We start from the raw sequence: 26802 nt of genomic DNA, 5'->3' as shown, positions 1-26802 counted from the left end.
GAAAAAATGCGTAAAGAGCACAGAGAAAAGAGAAGAGAAAACAAATTTAGGCAGCATTTAAGTGTAGGCTATTTCCTTTAAAAATATTTTCTATAAAAACAATTATAAATCATATCTATTGGTCAACAAAGCAAAAGTAAGTTTGTATTTCTCTGGTTCACAATGTATGCAGTGACTTTTATGCTGTGCATCTTTCTTATAGAGCCTTATAGAAATTGATTCAGTGTGTGTGTTATGCTCTTCAAGATTTTTTGGGTAGTGTGCAAACCACTCTTGACTACTCTAAGTTTCTAGACTGTGTATTTGTAGCACCACCTTAATGGATGGCTCAAATCTCTTTCTGGCTCTGCATGCTCATCCCTCAGCTTTTGCACTCTCTGCCTTCTCCAGAGCACTCCCCTGGGCTAAAGGAGTTGTTTCACCCTCAGGTGCAAAGAGCCTGAAAGTGCCAGGGAATTTATATTCCATTAGGGTGGCCCATAGCCCATATCACACTGGTCCAAAGGATGAAAACTCAGCTCAACCTTAATTTAATTATATCCTTCTAGTATAACTTAGACATCAGAGTTCCTGTCAGATCAGGCTGAGGTTGAGTACTTGCTTCAAATAACTCCTTGGTTGATCACTTCTCTTCCTTGCCTGGGTTCCTCCATCCCCTTAAATGGTTGTCCTGGAACATGTTCTCAATACAGTACTTGCACTTGAAGTTTGACCCCAGTACCTTGCTTCTGGGCAACTCAAAGTATGACAACTCAAACACACGTACACACACACACCAGCTCACTCACACACATAACCACACACATACAACATCACCTGACAATTTGCATTAAATATAAATATAATGTGTAAATGCACAGATCTTACCATCTAATATACCCAGATACCAGGGTATATTAGGGTGGTGAATGCTGTGGTAAACAAAAACATAAGGGTCATACACACAGAATGCTACAGCTACACAAGAGGATAAATAAATAGATGTCCTTGCTGTCAAAGCAAAGGATTATTCATTTGTTTCTGTAATGAAGTAGGTATTTATAAAGGTTTTCCAATAAAATTACTTTCAAAACGCAAATCAAAACAATAGGTTTGGGCTTTGGTTAAATAGAATTTCTTGTGAAAAACTTTTATAGTTCATACATTAGACAGATTCTTCTTTATAATGACAATTATGTGGGATATGTTGAAAAAGGGAATCAAATCTACTAAACTATATTTCAGAAAGTTTAGTGTGATTTATTACCAATGTTGTTTCCACAATTAAACCAGATTCTTTACGTAACACCAGTAATGTCATCATATTTATCTCCTCTACATTAAAACAGCTTCGTCAACCTCATCTAGAAGTCACCCATATTCTAGTGACAGTGAAGATGATTCTTCAGACAGAGCCAGGGAAGTGCATGTTGAAAACAGTATAGAAGAAAGTCCTAGAAGTTCACCTACTCAGGAGCTGAGTGAAAATGGTGAGTCAGAAAAATCCCATCATCTAATTGAGGAATCCTTAGAAATTGAAACTGAAGACCAAGATATAACAAAAGCAGCTGTGGAGACTCAGCCTCTGCCAAGAGAGGAAAGCTGTGAGAATGTTCTTGAAGAAATGTGGAAAGGAGCCCAAGGGATTGCAGAGAATTTATTTGAGAAGTCCAGGAAACATACCTCCAAGGAAGAAAAGGAAAAGAGTAAGCTTTGGGAAGAAAGCACTGCTAAGGTGAAGGACAAAAAAGCAGGTCTCCCTGAGGTAGAGAAAGGGGGTAAGTATGGCCTCTGAGTTGACTTGCCATTGTTCCCATGCATGGAAGCTGATTTGGTCATTGCATACTGCCCACACTTGGGAAATACTACTGTGATGTGGTAGAGGGATTTGATATTTTCCCTTTGTCTCTTTGTCATTTAATCATACATGTATTTTTGGCTTGCTGATTTCCTTCTATTGCATTTTAAAAATTATTTGACAATTCTTAAATAGTGTGTTTCCTATTTTCTGTACATTCTTTCCTATGATAATTCTATCTCAAGAATCAAATAAAGCACAATACATGTCTGAAAGCTTGCAAGGGTTATGTGTGGCTTTTTAGAGTTTAATACTAGAACACTATTTGTTCTTAGCTATATATGCACTTATCCATAGCTTACATTGATAGGGTCTTACCAAGATCCAGGTACAGTTCTAAAGTTCTAAAGGTACATATTAACTCATTACATCTCACAACAGCCTAAGAGTGAGCCCAAGAGTCTTCCCAAGAATGAGGTTCTGCTACCATAATCTTTTCAACAGATGAAAAAAGAAAAATGTGTCTTGAAGAGGTTAAGTGAGTTGCCAAGTATTATGCAGCAAATTTGGGGCCTTTTGAGGATTTGAATCAGGCATAGAGGTTCCAGTGTTTCCAAAGAGTTCCTACTGCACCCCAAAATTGAAATTTAGATTGAGGTAAAAATATAAGAATTACTTAATATACTGCAAACTTGATGTGGAGTTCTCTAAACTTGAGTTCTTTGTGATCTCTGGGTTTCCTGGGTGTGTAGGATGATTGCATTTGAAGTGGCAAGACTAAGGAGTGTCAAGATCAGGAGACCCCAGGACCTTAGACACATGAACAGCCCCATGATTTTCTAACCTTCCAGAGGACAGTGAAAAGACCAGTAGACAGCTGGATGCCCGGTGCTCACAAAATATTCTGTGCCCTGTCACTGGATGCACCCTTCCCTGCTTACTTATCAGTCTCCCATGCCAATGCAGCAACCATTCCTGATTCCAGGATAACATTTGTTTTCAAATTTTAATGTTATGAAAAGCCAGCTATGTTTTAAAGACTTGCAAATAATTTTAATGTTGATGTTTCTTTTCGGTCCTTAAAAGTTATTATTCCTGGGGTCCACATTTAGGGCTGAAAGGTGCTGAATTGTCTTTCAATTCTATTCAACAGTTAATATTAATGTTATACTATGTATTGAGCACCATAGTCAATAAGAAATGTGTAAGAGAGTTCTTCTGGGTGCACCAATATCTAGACAAACTTAGCAGTTATCCACAAAATTAGAGAAGGTCCAAAATACCATGAGGCTTCAAAGAAACAAAAGTTCCATTTGTTTAGAAACAAAAGTCCATTTGAAATCTTGAACATTTTCATGAAGAAGAGGTTTGAGGATTTAAAAGGTCAGATTCAATTTGGGGGGTTGGATGCAGGATGATAAAAGCATTCTATATAGTAGTGTGCAACAGGTATACAATCTTCAAATAAGTTTCAATAATAACCAGAGTATAAGCTAAGAATGGTTTCTATATTTTTAAATGGCCCACAGCACCCTAGAAATTTACTATCTGAGCCTATACAAAAAAGTGTGTTAATCCCTGCCCTAGAATATAACACAGATTCTCAACATTTTTGAATCATTTTTGCCATACATGAAGTAAAATTCTTAAAATATATTTTAAATCCTTTCATAAAATAATTTGAATCTTTGTTCTTAGATTTCATTGTTAAATTCTGATATATCAGAACATTTCTAGTTTATTATTTAACATAGAAATTTTGTATAATTTGGAAAGCTGCTAATTTTTAAAATGTCTTTTCAGATGATCATTTGAAAACTTTTCATATTTAAAACACCTAAAAATGTCCCTAAGACATTTTTAAAAGTTTTTTAAATTGATTCTTTTTAGTTATACATGACTATAGACTATACTATGCCATAATTATAGAAGCATGGAATAAAATTTGTTCTAATTCAGTTCCCAGTATTTCCCTTTCCCCTCTCTTCCTCCCATCACATTTCCTTTCCTTTGCTCTATCAATCTTTCTGCTATATAGTTATAGTTTTCGTATAATTTTTTAAAATTAGTGTCATGTGAATGTACATGATGATGAAATTCACTGTGGTATATTCATACATGTATACAGGAAAGTTAGGTCAAATTCACTCCACTGACGTTTCCTGACCTACCCGTTCTCCCTTCCTTTTATTCCTCTTCGTTTACTCCTCTGATCATCATTTTTTTTTTTTTTTCATCCAGTCCCCTTATCTTGGATTAGCTTCTGCATGTCAAAGAAAACATTGAACTTTTATGTTTGGGGATGGCTTATTTCACTTGATTTCACTTATTTCACATGATTGTCTTCAATTTCATCCATGTACCAGTAAATGCCATAATTTCATTCTTCTTTTTACCTGAGTAATGTTCATTGTGTATATATACTACAGTTTTTTATCCATTCATCTATTTGAAGGGTACCTTGGTTGGCTTCATAGCTTAGCTATTGTGAATTGTGCTGCTATAAACATTGATGTGGCTGTATCACTAGTATGCTGATTTTAAGTCCTTTGGGTATATACTGAGGAGTGTGATAGCTTGGATCATATGGTGGTTCCGTTCTTAGTGTTTTGAGGAATCTCCATACTGCTTTCCAGAGCAGTTATAGTAATTTTCAGTCCCACTAGAGTGTATGAGTGTACCCTTTTCCCCACATCTTTGCCAAGATTTATTGTTACTTGTATTCTTGACAGTTACCATTCTGACTAGAGTGAGATGAAATCTCAGTGAAGTTTTGATTTGCATTTCTTTAACTAAAATGTTGAACGTTTTTCATATATTTGTTGACCATTCATATTTCTTCTTTTGAGAAATGTCTGTTTTGTTCCTTTACCTATTTATTGATTGGGTTATTTGGAGGTTTATGGTTTTAAATTTTGGGGGCTGTTTGTATAACCTGAATATTAATATAGGTTCTCTCCTCATAGTCTTGATTGTTTCCTTTGCTGAGGAAGCTTTTTAATTTGATGCCATCCCCATTTATTGATTTTTAATTTTACTTCTTGCACTTTAGGACTCTTGTTAAGAAAGTCAGTTTCTGAGCCAATGTATTGGAATGTTGGGCCTTCATTTTCTTGTAGCAGGTGCAGTATTTCTAGTCTAATTCCAGTGGTTTTTGATCCACTTTGAGTTGAGTTTTGTGTAAGGTGAGAGATAAAAGTTGAATTTCGTTCCATTATAGGTGGATTTCCAGTTTTCCCAGCACCGTTTTTAAACAGTCTTTCCATTCTCCAACATATGTTTTTGGCATTTTGTCTAGTATGAGAAAAATATTGATTTGGATTTGTCTCTGTGTCTTCTATTTTATTCCATTGGTGGTCTTGCCTGTTTTGGTGCCAGTACCATGCTGTTTTTGTTACTGTAGCTCTGTAGCATAATTTGAGGTTCAGTAGTGTGATGCCTCCACTTTTCTCGAAAAGTATTGGCTTGGTTATTCTGCCTCTTTTTTTTTTTTTTCCAAATAGAGAAACAAATTAAAGGGATATGAATAAAAAAAGAAGAGCTCAAATTATCTCTATTTGCCAATGACATGATTCTATATTTAGAAGACTCAAAAAACTCCACCAGAAGACTTCTAGAGCTTATAAATGAATTTAGCCAAGCAACAGGATCCAAAACCAACACCCATAAATCAATTGCATTCCTATACTCCAATAACAAATCTGGTGGAGAAGAAATTAAGAAAACGATCCCAATCACAAGAGCCTAAAAAAAAAAAAAAAATACTTGGTAATTAATCTAACAAAAAAGACAAAGAATTTCTACAATGAAAACTATAGAACGCTAAAGAAAGAAATTTAAAAAGACTTTAGAAGATGGAAAGAATTCCCATGTTCTTGGATAGGCAGAACTAATAATGTCAAAATGGCCATACTACCAAAAGTACTATACAGGTTCAATGCCATCCACATCAAAATTCCAATGATGTTCTTCACAGAAATAGAAAAAGTTGTCATGAAACACTATTTTTTCTAACAAAGGATTGTTTTTCAATTTTAAACATTATAGAACATACAAGAATAAAGTCAAATTAAGTGTCTTCCTTACCTAACTTCTATTGTTTCTCAGAGATAACTGTGTATCTTAGTTATTTTCTGTGTTTATGATTCTAGAAATTTTAGAGAGATTGATATATATGTGGGGGGGTACATAGAGGTATACATCAGTATATACAAGTATGTGATGAAAATGATATAATGTCACATCTATAATATAAATATATCAAAATGTACATATATGCATATATTGCTTTTATGTACAAATGGGAACATATGATTCATTTTGTTCTGTAACTTACTTTTTTTCACTTAACATTTTATCTTGGATTTTTTTTTTCATTAGCACACATTTTTATTTTATTCTTATTCACCTTACCTGTTATTTTGTATTCTAGTAGTATTTTTTATTGTAAATTTTATTTAAACTGTGTTAGTCTGTATAAGAACTCAGTTTTGTTCTATGGTTAATCTTCCTCAAAAGAACAAAATTTCTTGGTTACAGAAGCCCAGAGTCAGGAAATACAAAACACACTGGAAAATAAGACACTAAGAAATGAAACAACCAAAGACAATGTAAAATATTCAGAATAAAAACTCCAAGAATAAATAGATTGTTACAGTTGGGCACTAATGCTTTTTAAATACAAATACTCAAGGAAATGATGTAATACATTTGTAAACATGTTAAATCATGGATTAAGGGAAATTATAAATATTCTCAAATTTCCTTTTCATGAATAAAATTTTATAAGAACATTTCAGGTAAAACCATTGGGTATTCATTGCATAGTTCATACAATTGATACTGGTGCCAAAGAAAGAGGTGAGTGATGACAAGTTTTTCTTCCTGAATTGAGTCTTCCGTTAGGTGGCTGAGAAGACAGGGACCAAACCACAGTTATATGCTTGAGAGGAAGGATCATTTAGGTGGCTATTCTGCAAAGCACAGTGTATGTACATTAGATCAGAAATCTGATGAAGTCGTAAGATCTAAATATGTGTATTTTGCCTGTATCTCTGACTAGACCCTAAGGTCAAAATTAAATGAGGACTGAGATAATATATTAAAAAAAAAGTTTCTTATAGTTATATGGTACTGAATTAATCATTTTTCTCTTAGAATAAAAACTGATTATGAAAACAATAGATATATAGGTTAAAATATTACCTACAAATAATGATGTTTTTATATACATTAATAATAAGTTAATTCAATTTAATATGAATTGTTTTCCTTCAAAACATGGCAGTAGATAAATAAAATACAGTCACTGCCTTCATATTATTTAGGTTGATGGCATAAAATATTTTCCTTTTCATTATTTTATAATGTCTAATTGAATTGGCTTTGTCCTGGCAATCAACAGGTAATTTTATAAAAATTGTGTTATATACAGTGAAGTGGATAAAGTAAAAGATAATAATTGCTAGCTGCAATGAGACAGTGTTCTTAGACATTATTTCAGTATAGAGCAGTTTTATTTTAATAAGTTTATTTTTTCCATTATTTTCAATTTAAGCTCTCAATGCTTTGTGACATAATCTTTGCAATATATCCTAGTAGTGGAAAAAGCACATAATTAACATACGCAGGTAATATAATTTATATATTATGATAAAAATAAGATAAGGATTTTAAGTTATATTTTAAAGCGCATATGGAAGTAAGTATTTTATATTTTTATATGTAACTCAAGAATAGTTACAGTGCTTGGACAGGTCATTTAATCTAAAATAATATTATGACTAAAGTAAAAGGCAATTTTGTCATCATGTAGGCAGGGTAAAACGGTCTTGATGAAAGAACAATAAAATCATGCAATATAAAATGCCACTTTTGAATGAATTGTAGAAGCATAGACTTTGTTCCAATAGATTTTTTTCCGTCAGTAAATATTTGTGGGGTATCTGCTTTATGTCATACACTGTTTTTTTGGACATAATATGGAACCTGTCTACATGTTGTTTATATTCTAGTAAGGAAATATCCCTAACCAGTGGAAAATAGGCATGTAATGGGGTATCTAAGGTTTCCCTTAGAAGAAATACAAAGCAGGATGAGGGGATGGTTTGAAAAGTGATATTTTGAGGATAGCCTCTCTACTGAAGGGACATTTAAACAGAGATCTGAACAAAGTGCAGAGATGAGTCTGCAGAAAGAATACATGAAGCAGAATCCAGCAAGAGCAAAGGCCATAGGTTGGGAGCATAGTTGTTGAACGAAGGATTTGGAAAGGAGGCCAGCGTGATTGGAATGGCAGTATAAGTGAGAGGTGCAAAGCTATAGGCCACAGCATGGAATTTATTATAAGATTGGATTCAAATGGCATGATCTGGAAGTTTTGAAAACATTATTCTGGCTACTATATAGAGGATAAAATTTGTCTTTGAACAGCTGTGACCTTGAGTTTGTAATTAATCCTGGGTTTTCGTGGGCCATGTTTCAATGTCAGAGGTAACACAAGAACATCTTTACAGTGTAGGTAGATGATGTAAGTCACGGGGAGTTGTTGGGAAAATAATTGATAGGCCATACAAGAAGGATTGAAGCATATGAATACTTTTCAAGGTGATTACAAACTTAGAATAAAACTCGAGTGCATCTTTATGCCACTTTCATGGCTTTCTTAATTCTTAAAACTCATAAAAAAGTTCTTGACACAAATTTCTGCTGATATTGAATTGTACAGGATTCTTAGCATATTTTAAAGTGGGCTTTATTGTTCTGTTTCGAAACATGCAGAGGAGAGGAAGTGAATTGAGTGTTATTAACCATAAAGATGAAAAATGTACAGGATATATTGTATTACAAATGAGGATACTTGTGTTTTGACATTTTGGAACCTGGAAAAGAGAATTGATAATAAGAATTGATAATGATAAATAAAGTAAGTACAAAATAGAATAGAATGACATTTTTGTTTCATGATTTTTAATTTTTAAAATTATGTCCATATATATATATATACTAGTACTTCTCAGTTCCCTTCAACATTTTATGACTCAAACTCTTCCACAGACACTGTTGGCTAGAAAATACTTGGTACTCTAAACAACAAAATGAACAAACAAACAAAATTTCTAAATCTCCCATAATATAAAATAAGTTGAAGTTCTTACATGATTTCTTGGATTTTCCTTCTATTCTTCTGCATATGTTTATTTTCATGTAAGCTGGGCAGTTGTGACATCTGAAGCCTTATCATAGATAATAGGTAATTACAGAAAAGAAATGCTGTGGTTTTGTTCTGCCCCTTTTAGCATTATCTTGAGAAAAAAATGGCCTAGAGGGTGTGTAAAACCATGGCAGGTGGGGAGAAAGCAAGTAACAAAATGAGCACAGAGGAATTATAAAAGCATCAGAAATATCAAAATGCTACCCTGTAGTGTGTTCAGCCTGCAAAATTATAACCATCATCATCATTCTAAATAGTTAGCTTTTCTTCAAATCACATTTTGTGGTAAAGAATCTCCTTAAGGGTTTCCAAATTATCCATTTAAACCATGTAAATAAAACTACTTCAAAAGTGATCATAACTGTTGTTTTTAAATTTAGTTAATATTTGTGACTAATAATTCCATTTGGATCTTGACAATTGGATATTAAAAAGTCAACCTTTATATCCCATTTTTGATAGCCTAAATTTTAAGATATAGTGATTTGGTCTGTTTCCACCAAAGCACTTAAATTATTGCAGTATGTTTCTAAATTTCTGCATTGACATAGTGGCAGTGATATAAAGGCTAAAAGTCAACTTTTAAGAATATTAATCAGAAAAATTCTGTGAAATATTAGTTAACTAGTGATAGGAGCTCAGATGTCAGAGGTCTTCTTCCTTCTGTTCTATTTGAATGAGGAAGAAAATGCCCCAAAAGTGACAATTTAAAAGATGTTTTTAAAAGTTGAAAAAGTTTGCTCTTGAATCTGGGGAAGTTACTGTCCAGGTACCACAAAATTCAAAATGTTTGCAACGTGAGGGCAACTTAGAAAAGGATGTCAGGAACTGTCTTTCATTGATCTCCCATGAGAAAGAGGTGTAGCCTCATGGAAATTAAAGAGAGATAATCTTAGACCTTAAGATTAGAGAGTAGAAGTTCGAAGCTGTTGGGAAGTTAGAAAGATGTTCCTGTGACAGCACAGAATCCTTTAGCATTGCCAACCCTCAGGGATAGCTGTGTGAGGCAACACTAAATAGCAAGTCAGCTTCAGAGGTAGAGACCCCTCCCTGGAGTAGCAGGGACTCTTCCCATACAAAGATGACAGCCCCAGAATTGAGGGTCTGCCTGGCCGCTTCTGCCTATGGTCATTTTACAATGGAATTATAATTCTGCCCAGAGAACCCCAAGTCCCACCCTCCTTTCCTTTTCTCTCTAGCTCTTGGGTCACTAAGTTGAAATTGGTTGCTACTTCAGCTTAAGACTTCTGAGAAAGACATGCATCTGAGTGAAATTTGAGAGCATCCAAGGAACAAACCTCATTCTTTTAAAGGAAAATACAAGAATAACTGTTTTCATTTTTGTTTGAACATAATTGGTACTTTTCATAATAAATAAGGACATAAAAATGATTATTATAATTTTTAGAAGGTTGGTTTATCAGATAATTATTTGCTATGTGCCTTTTCTTTTCCAGCAATACAGAGCAGAAGTTGTTGAATCCACATGTAATGATATTGTGTAATAAAACAAGAAATTATTAACAAAATATAATTAGCTTAACCCCCCCAATTGTGGATATAAAAGCAATACTCTAAATAATTTTTGAGTCTAAGAAATTAATTCAGTTCCCTAGATTATTAATTATACAGTTATTAGAAACAACAAATGGTTTTTGTATGGTGATCAGTTTCAAACTATTGCAGCAAATAACTAGACTCAAAATATAACAGCAATTACAAAAAGTACTTAATAAAGAACAAATGAGCAATACCCATAATCATACTTCCAGGGATATATAAGAAGGTAAGTCATACAAGATATGGAGTGTATAAGAAAGTTAGATAAATGAGAAGTTTATCCAAGTATTTGAATAGAAGATCAAATATAAAGATTTTATGAGATTAAATTCTAAATTTAATATAGAATGTATCAAAATCCTAAAAATAATGGTAAGTTAATCTGAAAGAAATAGTAGTAATATAAAATTCTTTATAACAACAGCAGCAACAAAACACTAAACACTTTAGCAAAGGGAAACTGAAAATCTAAAGAGAATTTTTCAACATATATATGACAAAAGACTGATATTCACGATACATAAAAAGTTTTTACAAATTAATAAGAAAAAAGCAACCAACCACTGTATCAAAAGAACGCAGTGTGTAGCATGAAATTCACAAAAGGAAGTTAACCTACTAATATTGAAACATCTATATTTTTCAATTGTTATCAATACTGAAAGAATTTGCAGAAATTGTGGCATTGTTGGCAATTATGTAGGGACATGGGCCTTCCAATGATTTATAGGTGAAATTGTTAGTTAATATTTCCTATTTAGAAGCATATTTAAAAGCTTATCAAAAGCTTCTAAAAGGTTCTTTTTGACCCAGGAATTCTAATTCTAATAATTTATCCCAAGGGAATGGTCAGAAATATGTATACCAATGATTCAAAGTATTTTAAATAGCTATATCAAAACAAATGAATGGAAATAACTCAATATCCAACAATAGGCAACTGGCTAACTAAATTTAGTAGGACTTTATTAGAACATCCTATTTGTTATTAAACAATCTATTTATTAATATAAAAGATTAGAATACATTGCTAAATGAATAAAGTGGAATGTGAAATGCTACCTACAGTTAGAGTTAAATAAAAAATACTTAAAAATCCACCCAAATGTTAACTAGCAGTTATATCACAGTGGCAGAACTATGGATAATTTTGTTTTCTTCTTTGTACTTCCTTTATCTTTTCAAGTTTTAATGAATGCATGCTATTTTTATATTTAGGAAAAGTATAATATATGTTATTTTGAAATATATTTGTTTTTATAATAAAAAAGCTAACATAACACAGATGTATTTTGGCATTTAGTAAAGCACCTTAAAGAATCTTACATCATTTGAGTGGAAAAGGTGCATTTCTAAGAAATTCTCTGCATGACACTATTCCATTTTACTAACACTGTGAGAACTGACAATTACCTTTGCCTTCAGTGGACACTTTATAGAGCAGTAAAGGACAGGAGCCTTAAGAGATGAAGGACTAAACAGATGGAGGGAACAAAGTGATAAGTCACATTGCTGACACAGGAGTCTCAGCACGCACAGTCCTCTATTTCTAGGGGTAGAAAAGAGTTGAGGTTAGAAGCTGGCCAAGTTCTTGCTTTTAAGTTTCAGTTTCAGAAGAACATCTGAGAAAAATGTCCAAGTGAGGCCTTTTCCAGTCTAACACCTAGGAAGTCCTTGATACTTAGACCAGAGTCCCATTCTCGCTAAACCCGAAATCAGCAACACCTAACTAAACAGGCTGTCATCTACTTCCAAAGCCTAAACCTCCAGGGCGAACGAGCAGTCATGGAAGGAGGTGATTACAGTGCTGAGGCAGTCCAGACGCTGCACTGTCCTTTCTGAGTGAGTTGTCATTTTCAGATTATGCTAGTAATGTGTGGCTTCTTAGAATAGCCTCTTGGTTCAATAGCTGCTAACTGTTTAATTATTGTTTATTATTATTATTGTTGCAAGTCATATTTCTTTATAGCCTGTAGACTACTTGGAAAAAACATAGATGTTTTGTTGGCAACACTTCATGTTAATTGCTGGCTAAGTCAGTTTCCTGTCCCCTGGTCCTGCCATTCTTGTGATTTCCATTGCTTAATCAGCAGAATGAATTTATATGCAAAGATCAAAACCACAACTTATTTAGGCTTTTTAGATATGTGGTATTCACATTATTAGAGTATATGGCATTTAATTTATATGTGCTATGTTTACAAACTTCCTGAAATGAAAATGGACTCAAAAACAAATTCATCTATAACAACTGCCATGAGTCAATGTCATCTTTAAACTGCAGTATTATAAGGATGGTTTTTATTCGTCTATTGGATAAATGGGAAAGCGATATTTCAAAAATTTTAAAAGAGAATATATTGAACTATATGATGCTTTGCTTTTCATTTCAATGTTTGTCTTGAGAGTAATATAGTTAGGTTACTGTTCTCCCACTAAAACCTACTTGAGGCAGCTATCTCACTATTTGTTTCCAAAGAGAGAGATTAATAAGTCATTATGCCTTATGTAATTCACTTTAAGCAAGAGAGGACATTCTAGTTCTGTTTCTCTCAAAGTGCAGTCCTTGGTTCTGTGTCATAATATCACAGAAAAGCAAAGGCAGGCAAGAAGGAAGATAGGAGAAAGGAAGGCAGGAAGGGAGGCAGGATTGAGTTTTGAAGATATTATGTTTCCACCTCAGAAGGCAGATCTAGATCTAGTGTTACTGGAGTGAACTTTACCTAAACAGAAGGTGGTATGACAATAGATACTGGGAATTTAGAAACATAGGTCATCAGATGACTGCAAGGGAAGTAGACAGGGAATTGTCAGAAACTAAACACGAACTTAGCTGACTTTACAGTTTTGCCTAAATCACACTGGATGATAATACTTATGATCAAATGCTCACCATTGTCAACATCATCATCATCACCATCTGTAACAACTGCAATGAGTTGATGTCATCTCTAAAGTATAGTATTATAAGGATGGTTTTTATTGGTCTATTGGATGGATGGGAAAGCTGATATTTACAGTTAGTATTTACCAAGTGCATAGGTACCTGAAAATAAGTGGGACATAAGCATTCTCCACAGACATTATTTATCCTCCTAATAACCATTGAGTTGATTATTTCTTTTTGAAAAATGGATAAACTGAGGCTTAGCTTAAAAACTTGTTCAAGATGATATAGTTAGTATGGACTATGTTACTGGAACTAGGTCTCTGTGAATGTGAAGTCTATGCGATAGATAATAGTGTCTTTTTTTCTATCAAATTTATAGGCATCATGTAATAGCTTTTTATTGCTTTTGTCCATATGGAGTGAGTATTGTGGTCAAATCACTGAAATATATTAATGAATGAAATGCTTGTAGTGTAGTCAGCTCTGGTAGCTTTAGAATTGTAAAAGAGCAGTGATGACTGGTGTCATAAAAGCCATGACATATATTTCTATAACGTAAAAGGCAACCAAACTACTTTTCCAATCATTTCATTGCATGTGCATTTGGCAAAAGGTCACTGCTTTTGGCTGTTGTCTTTTTCAGTATAAGTATTTCTTTGCATGTGTCTCTTCATGATCTTCTTTTATGCCTTGTGTTTCCTTTTTTGAATTCAAAGCATGGGAGTAGTTTAATCTTCATAGATTTTAAAGACAAGGTCACATTTTAATGTGAATGCATTTAAATCAACTGCACTTGCTTGAATGATATGAAATAACTCAGCAATGTCCCCATGACCTGCTTTTAAACCTTTTGATATTTTATATGATCTCCAATCAGTTGGACAGATAATAAGTGAAGCCTTGGCACCGGGCTGCCACTGCCACTGTGACACTGAGTCTGGTGTTAGCAGCACAGACGAGCGGGAGAAGCCCACGAGGAAGCGGGAGATTGACACAGGTGGAGGTAAGGACATATCATTACCTAGGAAAGACCTTCAGAAATCTTCTGCAAAAGATAGATCATTTTCATCTTTCATCTTCCTATTCTTATTTCTTCCTTCTGCCACTTTTTTTTTTTTTCCAGGTAATGAGTATGATTGCAGGATGTGGTTGAGAGACCAATAGGGGAGTTTTAAAACTGATATTAGCTATGAATGTTACCATTCTTTCTTTTTAATAAATTGGTATCTAAGATTTTTAAAAAACCCAAAACTCTGGATTCTGAAATTCTGATAGGGATTTTCAGATCAAATCTTATTTCCTAGCCTGTGTCCCATGTAGTTGACCAAGTACATGAATTTTTCTTAACTGACCCAATTGAAGACACCAAGAACCACAGCACATCATGTTTCACAATGATTCATTTAAAATTCTTTTTTTTTTTTTTAATTAGGAAATAACTTATTGCCATCCACATATGACCTGGCTCTTCATAATGAGTATTCTAACTATAAGATTGCCAATTAGAGATTGATTTAACAGACCATGACTCATATGTATTTGGTCAAATTCCTTGTCCTTGGCATCAGTCTTTCTTATTTTTAGTGAATGGTTTTTTAGAGGTTCTGATTTGAATTTGTGTATATGCCTACAGGGGTTATTATTTTTATATATTGTATGATTACATTACCCCACTTCTCATTTTGTCATCAAGCACATTGTAGGTTTTACTCTACTTCCAAGCAAACAACTTTTCTAGCCACAGTTTCATGGATGCTGGTAGAAGACACAAGTTGAGCTCCATTTCTCCCTGCACAATGTGAAAAGGACCAGGTGACATTTGAACAAGCAGTGAGTTACAGGAGAGGTCCTTGGAGTTTTTGCAGTGCACATTCTGCTGAAGGAATTCCAGTGCACTCCTCAACCATTCCTTCTGCAATGTAGTCATAGTAATTATTGATCAAGCCTAATTCAAGCAAGGAAGTCAATTAATTGTAAGCTGTAGGAGGAGAGTGGGAAGGGATGATTTCCTTCTGTGGGTTGGCACTGTACTAAACATTTTATAGAAACTCTCTCATTTACTGTCAAGAGAATTCTGTGAGTCAATCATGAGGATTCCTGTTTTATGGGTATGACAATGAAGGATTAGGGAGGTGTTGTTTCCCAAGTTCATACAGCCAGTAAGTGGAGAATTGGCATCCTTGCTCAGGTCTGACTGCCACATACACTCCACTAAAACAAATTGCCGGTTTATGAATATTGTTTGCTCTCTTATACTAAATATTTTTTTTTTCAAAAAGCTCATGAAGTTTTAAAAAACATGTTTCATGTTTTTATACTGATATTTCTTAGAAAGTCTTCAATTACTCCCTTTCCCTTGCTTCAGGAATGTCATTCACAACTTCCCTGTGGTGTATACATTCACATAATAGCTCAGCTGGATTCACTGGCACTCTGTCTCCCAGAATTTAGACACAGTGTATTATTACATGTGACTAGGCAATTTTATTCCCTTGTTTTCCTGAATGTTCTTTAATTAATCCAAAAATTTAGAGGTCAACTTTCAAAAAACAAAGTACTTTAAACTTTTTCATAACTGACTTTTTAATGATACTTTCATACAGGAATTTGAATAGCAAGATATACCATTAAAGTGACTTGACACACATTGTTGTTTCAATGTTATTTTGTTTCCAACCCAGTAATAATCTATAATGAAATAAAATGAACCATATTCTCAGGTGAATTTGTTACATGTTCTCTGAGTAAGCAGTTTGGGTTCACATTTCCCTTTGGGAGATTTTAGGTACAATTTAGAAATAATTGCTGTTATGCACAGAGGGCCACCTATGAAAGTCAGCCTCAGACCCGTTGATAAACCTGAAATTTCTATTTTATTCCTCTGAAATAAGACTCAAAAATTACCTTCCAAATATATTGCTAAGGGTAATGCCATATCAGCTATAATTACCTTACCTCAAAATAGTTTGTCCTACCATGGCAAGAGACTGAGTGAATGCAGCAAAGATAGGTTAGGAGAGGTAATGGGTTGGCAGTGGTCTTGAATGGAGTGTAAGAACAGATAAAAATTAGGAGGGGTGTTTGGTTTCTGTTGGATTGTGCATGATGGTGTTGCAGGTAAGAGAGGAAGCCAAGTGAAAAAACAAAGATACACTTGTAAACTTCATGAGTTCACATGGTGTTTAGAGGTTGATACCCAGATATGATAACTTATTTGACAGCATATAACCCAGGGTCTTTTATAATTGAAAAAACTTAGATAAAAATTATTAAGAAGACAATTTTTTAAGCTTCTACCACCTTAAATACTATTCTTTATCTGGAAAATGCAAAATTTTGGGGTATTTGGCATGACATGAATTTACTTATTTTGCATGTATCATTAAAAAAAGGTGCTTTTGTTAAATAATAAAACTTCATTTGAAGCCTTTTTGAAAACATAGCAAACTTAATGCTTATTGAAACAATAGCTAGTGCACACCAATTGGCCAGAGAATTATGGATAAGCACTTAAGACATACTTCAAGAAAGTTATTTATGTAGAAAATTATGCCAGAATACAAAGTCCTTTCTTGCTCTGTGATCCTGTTTTGCCAAAGGCAAATCAGTTTCTGAACATAGATGGTAGGTATCCTGACCTATAATACAAATTGGTGTCTTTATTAAAAAATCTTACCTTGAGCTATGAAGTTTTTTTGATAGTCAAATCTAGATATAGTAGCTTTAAAATATGGGAGTAATATGTGATATGATTCCCATTTCTATGTCATAACTGTGTTGCTAAGTACCCACATAGCTGAAATATAGTCAGAAGGCTGTCATATTTTGATATGTTATGATGCCATAAGGAATGGTGATTTTTAAGAAAATTTAATTTAAATTAATTTAAATACAATTTTCTTAGATTTTATTTTTAAAATTTTCCCGTAAGTCAATATTTCAAGTAAAAGTAGGGGGTTTGAGCATGTTTGTGTGTGAGAGAGAGAGAGAATTTATCATGGGGGCATGAAGGCTTTTTGCTTACTTACTTTCAGCATTTCTGATGTTCATTTTTCCTTTAATATCAATATGTCCATTAAATTTGAAAGAATTTCTTCTTATAATAAAAGGCCATTATTAAACTGTTATACAAATTATACTCAGTGATATCAGAACCAACTGAGGACATGTTTTCTATATAATATCAATGTCTCCTTGATAACATTTACAAATCTCTTATAAATAAGTATTATGTAAGTTGATATATGTCATCTTCTCCTTTGTCCACTTTGATTGAAGTAAACTTGTTCTCTATCCTTATTTTTATAGCATCAATTAGGAATTTAGTAGTGGAGGAAAGGGCAGCGCTCCACTTCAACAAGGAGTCTGAGCAGGTTGCACTGCAGAAGAAAGAAGCAATGGAGGAAGGTGTCGCTCCCCAACACCAGGATGCAGCACTCAGGGGTGGGGTGGGGGTAAATGAGGTTCCCCTTGGGGAGAGGCAGACAATTGCAGAGCCTCTAGCACTAGCAGAGCAGCCCACAGAGAACAGCAAGGTGCCTCTGCGCAGGACAAGCTGGGCAGAGGAAGAAGCAGAAGGGGATGGAAGGCAGGGTCCAGAAGGGTTCAACCCCACAGAAACAGCAGCAGAAAGAGACTCTCTGGGCCTGAGTGAAGAAGAGGCTCCTCAAGAGCAGGTCCTGATGCAAACAGTGCTTGGGACAGAGCAGGCAGCTTCTGAAGGGGAGCAGGGTTTAGAAGAGGTGGCACTGACAAACACCACAGCATTAAGCACGAAGCATCTTCAGAAGGCAGCTCCTCTGAGAGAGTCGGAGACACCTCCAAAGATGGAAGCAACTGAGAAAGGGGTGACTGTGAAAAAGCCAAATGTGGATGCAAGTGAAGAGGAAGCACTCACAGAGCTGGAGGACATGGGACCCATTGAAGACACAGCATCTGAGAGAGAGGATGGCTCAGAAGAGATAATAGTTGGAGGAGAGGAATCAGGCAAAGAAAGGAAGGAAGTTCTGGAAATAGAAACACCCTTGAGCAGCTCCACAGGAGAGGCAGGGGCAAGCCAGGTGGGGCTTTCAGAGGGCAGCCCAGAAGAACTCTGTGAGGAAGGTGCAGGCAGGACAGAGACCGGGAGCAAAACAGAAGATGATAGGGAAGAGAGGAAAGAACAGTTACTGGGGGAGTTAGAGTTAGAGGTAGCAGGAGAGGGGAAGAAAGTGGAGAGCTCCAGAACACCTCTGAGGGAAACTGGATCTGAGAGAGAAGAGGTGACAAGGGCAAATGCAGCTAAGGATGAAGATGCTTTAGAAGAGGAGCGAAAACTTAAAGGGGAAGAGATGGAAGCAGTGAAAGAAGGGAGATCAGAGGAACAGACCAAAGAACCTGAAAATGAAATAGAATCTGATGTTGAGGATGCACAACCCACAGAGGCAACTGACATGACTCAAGATTCAGGGCTTTTAGAAGATTCACTGAAAGAAAGAGGAGTGACCTTGTTTGAAGTAACACATGGATTTGAAAAGTCACTGGAGAAAGTAACAGCTCTGAGGAAAGAAGAAGTAGAGGAAGGATTGAACGAAGCTGGAGACACAGAGCACAAGGACAGAGCAGGGCTGCTGGGCCAGCAGAACATGGCTCTAGCAGAGCAGGAACAGGGGCCCCACCATGATGGAGAGAACACATTAGAGGCTGCAAAGTGTGCAGCCCAGGATCAAGATTGCCTTGCAGGAATGCAGAAGAAGGATGAAGAAGGAACTTTGCAGGGGCCAGGAGGAGTAGGGATCATGATGCTGACCGAGGAAGATGTTCCTGAGGAAGATTCCAGGATGATGGAAAAGATCAGTGAAGAAGCAGTGGGTGGGGTCCCAGAGGAGGAGGGGGATGAAGAGCACACTCTGGGGACAAGAGTGACAAAAGGCAGCAACACAGAGGGTAGTGGGGCTTCAGGAGAAGGACCAGTCCTGACTGAGGAAGATCTGCACCAAGGAGGAGGAGCAGCAGAAGCAGCCTCAGAGAGAAGGGAGGTGTTGGCAGATTCAAAGACAGCTAAGGGGAAAACAGCAAATAGAGCCTCCTCCTTCTCAGATGTTGCTTGGGAGGAAACATGGCACAAAGGGGATGAGGTGCTGGGAAAAACAGCAGCTGCAGAGAGGGTGGCAGCAGAGGAAACAGGGCTGAGCAAGGAGGAGGTGACAGTGACATCAGCCTCAGAGCCTGGGGAAGGAGCTCTCCTGGAAACTTTCCATCTCGAGAGGCAGGGCCAGCAGCTAGGACAGGATCAAGAGGGAGGGGAAGTGGAGGCCAGTCAGAGTGTAAGGTCAGTAGGAGAGCGGGCAGGAACAGGGAGCAGTGATGGGGGGCAAGAATCAGGAACGGCTGAAGAATTCAGACGAGGATCATCACAGGAGAGAGAGGCAGAGCTGAGCAGAGGGAGTGTAGAGGCAGTGGCAACACTTTCTGTGAAGCCTGATTTCTCTGGAACCCAAGAGGAGCAAGAGCATATGGTTCAAAGAGAAAGTGAGAGTGCAGATGTTCCTCTGAACAACATGAAGGACTAGGAGATTTTGTGGCAGACGGTGAGTTTAAGTCTGATCTGTTTGCAGATGGAATAGAAATCCTGCCTGTGGGCCTCCTCTCTTTGGGGCTGGCTGGTCCCTTTATTGTTGTTTGCTGTATACACATACACAGGCTTCCCTCCTGTGGTACTTAGGCCCAGCAGCAGGAGGGTGGCTAGGGAAGGGAGAGGAGGGGCCAAAGCACACACAGAATCCCACTTCAGTTACCTTCCCTACACAAATCCTATTCTGTCCTTGCAAACACATCTCCCTTAAGCAGGAGATCAGTGTTTTTCTGAAGGGGCCCCAAAGTCGAAACATAGAAGAATGTGCCTCCAAGTCAAGACACAGAAGTAGAGAATCAAACCCTAGAATTCATTCCATTTTAGTGTTTTAAAGGATGGAGTGAAGATGGTCAGTGCTCAAGTGCTTTTAAATGGCCCCTATGCCTTCATTTCCGCAGTATTATCAAGTTTTATACATGCATATGTAATTTTACATATATAAAATATAAATACTATATATTTACTTAATATATAATAATCAACTACATAAATATTGAAGACTGAAGTGAAAGACACAAATTGATTTTTTATTATTTCCTAGTATTTTCTTGATGGCTCCTATTTTGAGTGATTCTATTCATAATATTACTATCCTTTTTGATATTTTTCAGAGTATTTTAAAGGTTTCTTCTGGAAGACATAAAAGCTGGAGAAAGAATCATCCAAGCATCTCACTAAGTCTTTAGACTTTATCTTTTTTTTTTTTTTTTTTCTTTAATTACTGTGCTTGTCTGAGATGGTTCCCAGTCCATCAGTGACCTCAGTAATCACTTTGAGAATAGCTCAAGCAGATCTGCAAGAACCTCCATATAGGTATTGGTTCCAAAGAGAGAACTGAAAAGCTATTACAAATTCTGTACAGCTAGTGTGTCTATATTCAAATCAGATTGATGGTTTTCAAATGTTTGACTTTTATCACAGATCACTGGAAGGCCCAGAACTGACGCCTGGAGTTTGTTTAAATCTTTTTTTTTTTTTTTTTTTTTTTTAACAATCAAATGTTAGTCCTAGTTTTATACACAGGGGTTTTATTTAAAATCTGTGGCTTGGTACTTTAATGACAGGCTGAGAAAATGAGCTCTAAAGGTCCTTCCATGTGTACTCAAGACTAAAGATTGCTCCAAGCCTCTGAGTCCTTCCTGAAAAGGATTCCATGCATGTATATTCATCTATACTTGGAAATATTCATTCATTCTACTTATGCCAGTGGAGTAAAGTGCAAATCTTATTCCAAAATGCCCTATGTTTTTGTATGTGTTTCTATAGTTCTGCTTTCCCAGGTAGACTAGTAAAATGGTAACTTTACAGCATTTTGTCCCTGGTGGACTCATTTATGGGTTCACTCAAGTTTAAATCAAAGTAGTAAATAATTTAGATAAGTGGAATGAGTATAATAATTATCGCAGGTAGATGTGGCCCATTGGCATATGCTAGATGACATGCTAGACTTTTTAGTTGATGTCATTCAGTGAAGAAGAAACTTGAATAAAATCAGTGTGCTGCTCATCTTCCCAAGTTCTGTTATTTCAAACCTGCAGTCCATAGCAGATCAACAGTCCCTATTGCTCTCTATATTACCACCTGGTATTATTTTCTAGTACAGTGTCAGCATGCCCCCAGGGGTTTCGATTTCCTCGAAGACATCTACATAGCACACATGTTTGGCCACCTTTTTTCCAGGAGAAAGGGATGAAAGAGAATGTCCAAAAGCAGCAATTCTCCAATAGGACAACACATTAGTCTTTCATGGGGCACTCTTTCCTAAATGACTGTATCTCTGGCCCCACCAGAGCATCAGATTTAGTTCATTTTAAATGTACCTACACATCAGTATTTTGAAATATGGAAAAAGAAACAAACAAAAAACCTTTCTGCTTGTTTCTACATGGAACCAAAGTTAAGAACTGCTGCTCAAAATCATCACAGAATCCATTGACTGCCTTCAACTCTATGCCTTTAGGGACTAGGCATGTTATTTTTACAGGTATTTTTCACTTTAATGAATGGTAAAGTCATTCAAAAATCAAATATATGCTGGACCAAATGGATAAGATAGCGTATTTGTTCTTTAATCATGAACAGTGTTGGCATCACTTGGAACTTGTTCCTGGCTTTTCATACCTACTTAGTTAGAACTGTGGGTGGAGATTAGCGACTGGTGTTTTAACAAGTCCTCTGGCAATTCTGATGGATAACTAAATCTGAAACTGCCCTCATGGGCTATACATTGTACTGAGGGTTCAACTCAGAAAATGATTGCAGAAGCACAGTGAACTTTCCTCTTTCTCTCTCTGTCTCTCTTTCTTTCTGTATCTTTTTCTTTCTTTCTCTAAGAAATAGTAATGACTATAAAAGTGAATAATTCAGACTAACGTTTGGTTGTATTATGATTGTATTAGAGTATATATGAGGTTCCTTTACATACCCATATTGAAGATGAGTACTTACTTCTCCCTGTACATCATACATCTTCATTTATCTGATGATCTATGAGTGGATTTCATCTACTTTACATCCAGTTTCATTTATTTTACTGAGCTTCATTTCTCTGGAGCTCTATGATTTCATCCTCAATATTACAGAGCACTTTGAATACACAGCACCTTATAAGAAAGATTATAAACTTGTTGATCACATTGAAAAATGAGTTTCACACAATGTGCTAAATGGAAATTGCATTGGATTATTTTTATATTCAACACATTCCATCAAAACATTCTGTAACATAATTCTACAATCTGCGTGTCGGTTTAACTGTGAAATTCAGGGTTGTGATGTTTTGATTAAGTGAATTATTTCTCTGCAAATACTACATTGATAAAATTATGTATATTGTTCAACCAAACTCATATTTTTCCTAGTTTCTTCATTATTTAAAGCATAAATAAATAATATATTTACAGGTATTTTGTGCGAATTGTTCTTTGTAAATAAATCTTAACTTCTAAAATCCTTGTGTTCTTTCCTTCCTAACAAAATTTGAATTATTAGAACAAAGATAATTAGTTTTATTGAGTGTATGTGTTTATATCAACTGTCCACATTTATATATGTCTTTCAAATGTGGGGTAATGTCAGAGGAGATTATTTTCACTATTTTATCAATAAGTAAGCAAAAGTTCAATATAATTAAATGGCTTATCTAAAATCATGGTCAATATCAGGTCATCTGATTCTAAACTCTGACTTTTTTGGAATCATATACACGGCTTCTGGGAAGAGTTATTCTAGACACTAAGGGAGTAAATGAGAATCTCTGCATATTTGTGTTCATTTGTAGAAGCGGAAAGATCTAATATATATCATCTAATACCGAGAAATTAGTTCTGCTTCTAGCTAGTGTTAATAAAAGAACAAAGTAGATTTAAACAATTCAAGAGAAAAATAGCCAATGGAAAGGGAGGAAGAATTAGGCTTTCTAGTTGAATTTCTTGAGTTAAGCCTTTTCTATGACTTCATAAACTCTTACATTGTAAATCTAAAGAATAGTTGAGTTCCTTAACCTTTTAAGGGCAATAATTTTGCCACAATTATTGCCTTGGAAAATGATTGTTTGAACAAAGCAAAGAAAACTGTAAGGAACATTCATCTAGTGAGTGAAATATCCCAACAGACTCAAGGACAGCCTGGAGGAGGCCGCTTCCGACCTTGGGTAATATTTCCTTCCAGACTTCTGTACCACTCGATTGTGTCATTTAAAAAAAAATTCCCTGTCACCATGGCTAGCAGAAGAGGTACAAGAGAACAAGGAATAAATATGGCTGCAATTCTTTAAAAGTCACTCTCAAACTCACCTATCTTTTTTATATTTTGTTCGTTTTTTTCCCCCCTTTTTCTAATATGCCCAGTGACAGGAAATCTATGCTTTTCAAAATAACTAGAAACTCACTCTATGAGATAAACTGGTGGACAGTTGAGACCGCACATGCCTTTTGTAATTCCTTGTAGACATTTCAGACTGTTTAGTCATCTGTGCAGCCCTTACAATATTTTAGTATATTGCTATCTTCCCCCATTCTTTTTAGGGAAAATGAGGTGCACGGAAGATTCCTAGGGCAAATAAACTGATGCCAAAGTCTCTCCTTTGCAAATGTTTCTTAGTTTACATTAAATGCCTACTTACAATTAAAGGTTATGTTAAGGACTCATAAATTTTGAGAGAAACCTCACAGTTGTTCAAGAGCTTGGTGGTAACATGACAAACTTCCAACTAGCATTTGTGTGCCCCAAGGGAAGTCAGAGCTTTTCATGGGATTCGTGGGCAAATGTACTTCCAAATGTACTTTGTCTTAAAAACCAACTTCAGAACCACCCTGTGGTGGAGGTCTTCCATGTTGCCAATCTCTCACTCTCTATTTACAGCAGAGGCCAAACCTTCACTCAGTGACCCCTAGATGACACAACCGAGACAAAGGAACAACTTGAAATATGGTGTAGGGATGGAGGAAAGGTAAGATTTTAATAAGTGGTTAGCAAATTCTTCTGCGAGTCAAGTGATTTTCAATTGTTTTCAAGAAAACAAAACAAAGATCTGACTGAATCCTCCGCTGATTAACCATTACACTTTTTCTTCGTATTTTATTTGAGTTTTGGTAAATTACTCAGAAGGAGTTCAACGAAGAGCACTGCTGAACCACATGACAAACGACTTCGATTCCCATCCACTTATTTATGTGACATGCATAAACACTACATTTTTATATCTATAAAAATAAAACTCAAAATGAAATAAAACTGATGTGGTACACTCATTCTAGTAGTAAATAATATTTGTTCACAGAACTACAAACTAATTAAAAATAGAAATCACTGTCTTCAGAGATGCGTTTCTGCTTTTATTTTTTATGTGTAATGTTTATCAAAATTTATAATGCAAGTTGTCCTGACCAAATATGTATTGCTAATAATTGCAAAGATAGCTCAGTGCAGAAGAAATTTAACACTTAAAGTCTTATGTTCACAGGACATTTTTTAAAATTAAAATTTAATTTATATAATAATTTAGTGGCAGGAAAAGTGTGACAGGGAGATCAATAAAAGACTTAAAACTATAAAGATATACTGCAGTAGCATAAAATTCTGTGGGAAAAGTAGTATGGAAATGTAATTTTAATAAATAAGAGTGCAACATGTGGTATTTGTCTTCCTGTGCCTGACTTATTTCACTTAACAATGTCTTTCAGGCTCATCCATGTTGGTGCAAATAACAAAATTTCACTCTTTTTAGGGAGCAATAATATTTCAATGTCTATATACCACCATTTTCTTTTTCTGTTAATTCTATTGATGGATACCTAATTTGATTCCCTTTCTTGACTATCAAGAAGAGTCCTGCAATAAAATATGGGAGTGCAGATATGTCTTTAGAGACATCCTGATTTTCTTTCTTTTGGAAATTAAAAGAGTGGCATTTTGAAACTTTTGTAAACCCCTTTAATGACTAGCTTAATGAAAGACCTCTGGATTCAGACCTTTGCTTTTCTACTCAATCTTTTGTGATAGTACATGTTTTGTAGCCCTTGGAAAACACTCTAGTATACTCATTAGACAATAAAAGTGCAAAAGGCAAACAATGTCTAAATATAATTTTATTATAAAAATAATTATGAACCTCCAAGGTTTTTAGAATGATACTTTGAGAAGGGAAGGGGAACTAGAGAGAGGCTGATTATCAAATATGCAAATAGAGTTAGATGTGATGAGTAAGTTCTAGTGTTCTACAGCACAGTAGGGTGGTTAGAGTCAAGAGTAATTTATTGCATATTTCGAAGTAGCTAGAAGAAAGGATTTTGAATGTTCCTAACAAGAAATGATATTTGAGGTAATGGATGTGATAATTACTCTTATTTGATCATTATACTTTATATACATGTACTGAAACAATATACTGCACCTCATAAATACATATTAATTGTCAAGTAAAATTTATAAATATGTTGTTGCTGACCTATACTACATAGTTAGTCCTATAATGGTTGTGACTCTACTAAATATTTACAGACTTTATGTCATTAATCCCTAAATAAATATTTGCATAGCATTTTTAAAAAAAGAAATAAGATTTTTCTAATGCTAAGGCAGAATTTAGTCATGTACTTTTGAAAATGGATGTCTGAGGTCAGGTTCCCTAGGAAATGACTCTGGAACAGAGTTTCATATGCAGGTTTATTGGGACAATCCCTAAGATCAACTCTGTGGGAAAGTAAGGAAGTAGAACTAGGCTGAGAGAAAGGATGGACTGTGATGTAGTTGCTAGTGAGGTTGCAGCCCAGCCATGGGGAGCTCCAGGGCCAGGATTACCAAATGGAGGTGAGGGGCCAGACCTCAGTTTCCATGATAGACCAATGGGTCCCTGTTGGCTGCTTCCTCAGGAGGAAACACGACCTTCAGCTAGGTGGTCTCTTCAGTCAAAAGCAGTTCCTGTAGAGAAATTCAGATACTACACCCCTCTCCAGGTAACTGCATCTATTGTGAAGAGGGCGTTGGGGGGCACCCCAGAGCACCCACTGAAGAGAGGAAGGTAATTGCTATGGCATTTTTATTATATTGGACTCATGTAGAAAAGAGATGTAACCATTTTATCTTAAAATTTTCTATTTTATAACAGGCTAGAAATTATATCTGTGAGTACTATTTAAACTCATGAACAGTTTTAGATGTCAATGAAAAAAATGTGTGAGTACTGACAGTTTTTCAAACGCTCTTAGAGGTATGTGCACAAAAATATTTGAAGAGTACTGGTATAAAGG

The 26802-nt window shown here is 35.5% G+C and overlaps 1 protein-coding gene across 1 annotated transcript in view; it reads left to right on the top strand.

Moving 5' to 3' along the window:
- ERICH3 (glutamate rich 3) overlaps positions 1-26096 on the top strand; it is a gene marked incomplete at its 5' end in the record, with an annotated part of 119276 nt that extends 93180 nt beyond the window's left edge. Inside the window, 4 exon segments of the mRNA XM_079145882.1 lie at positions 1329-1757; positions 14318-14443; positions 17749-20009; positions 20665-26096. Of these exon segments, the coding sequence (XP_079002008.1) occupies positions 1329-1757; positions 14318-14443; positions 17749-19991 (2798 nt within the window). The 3' untranslated portion in view covers positions 19992-20009; positions 20665-26096.
- Positions 26097-26802: the final 706 nt, after the last annotated feature.

This window comes from Sciurus vulgaris (genome assembly GCF_902686455.1).
Source record: "Sciurus vulgaris genome assembly, chromosome: 1".
NCBI lineage: Eukaryota > Metazoa > Chordata > Mammalia > Rodentia > Sciuridae > Sciurus > Sciurus vulgaris.
Note: the sequence above shows the minus strand (reverse complement) of the source record. Positions and strands in the feature narration are given on the sequence as shown.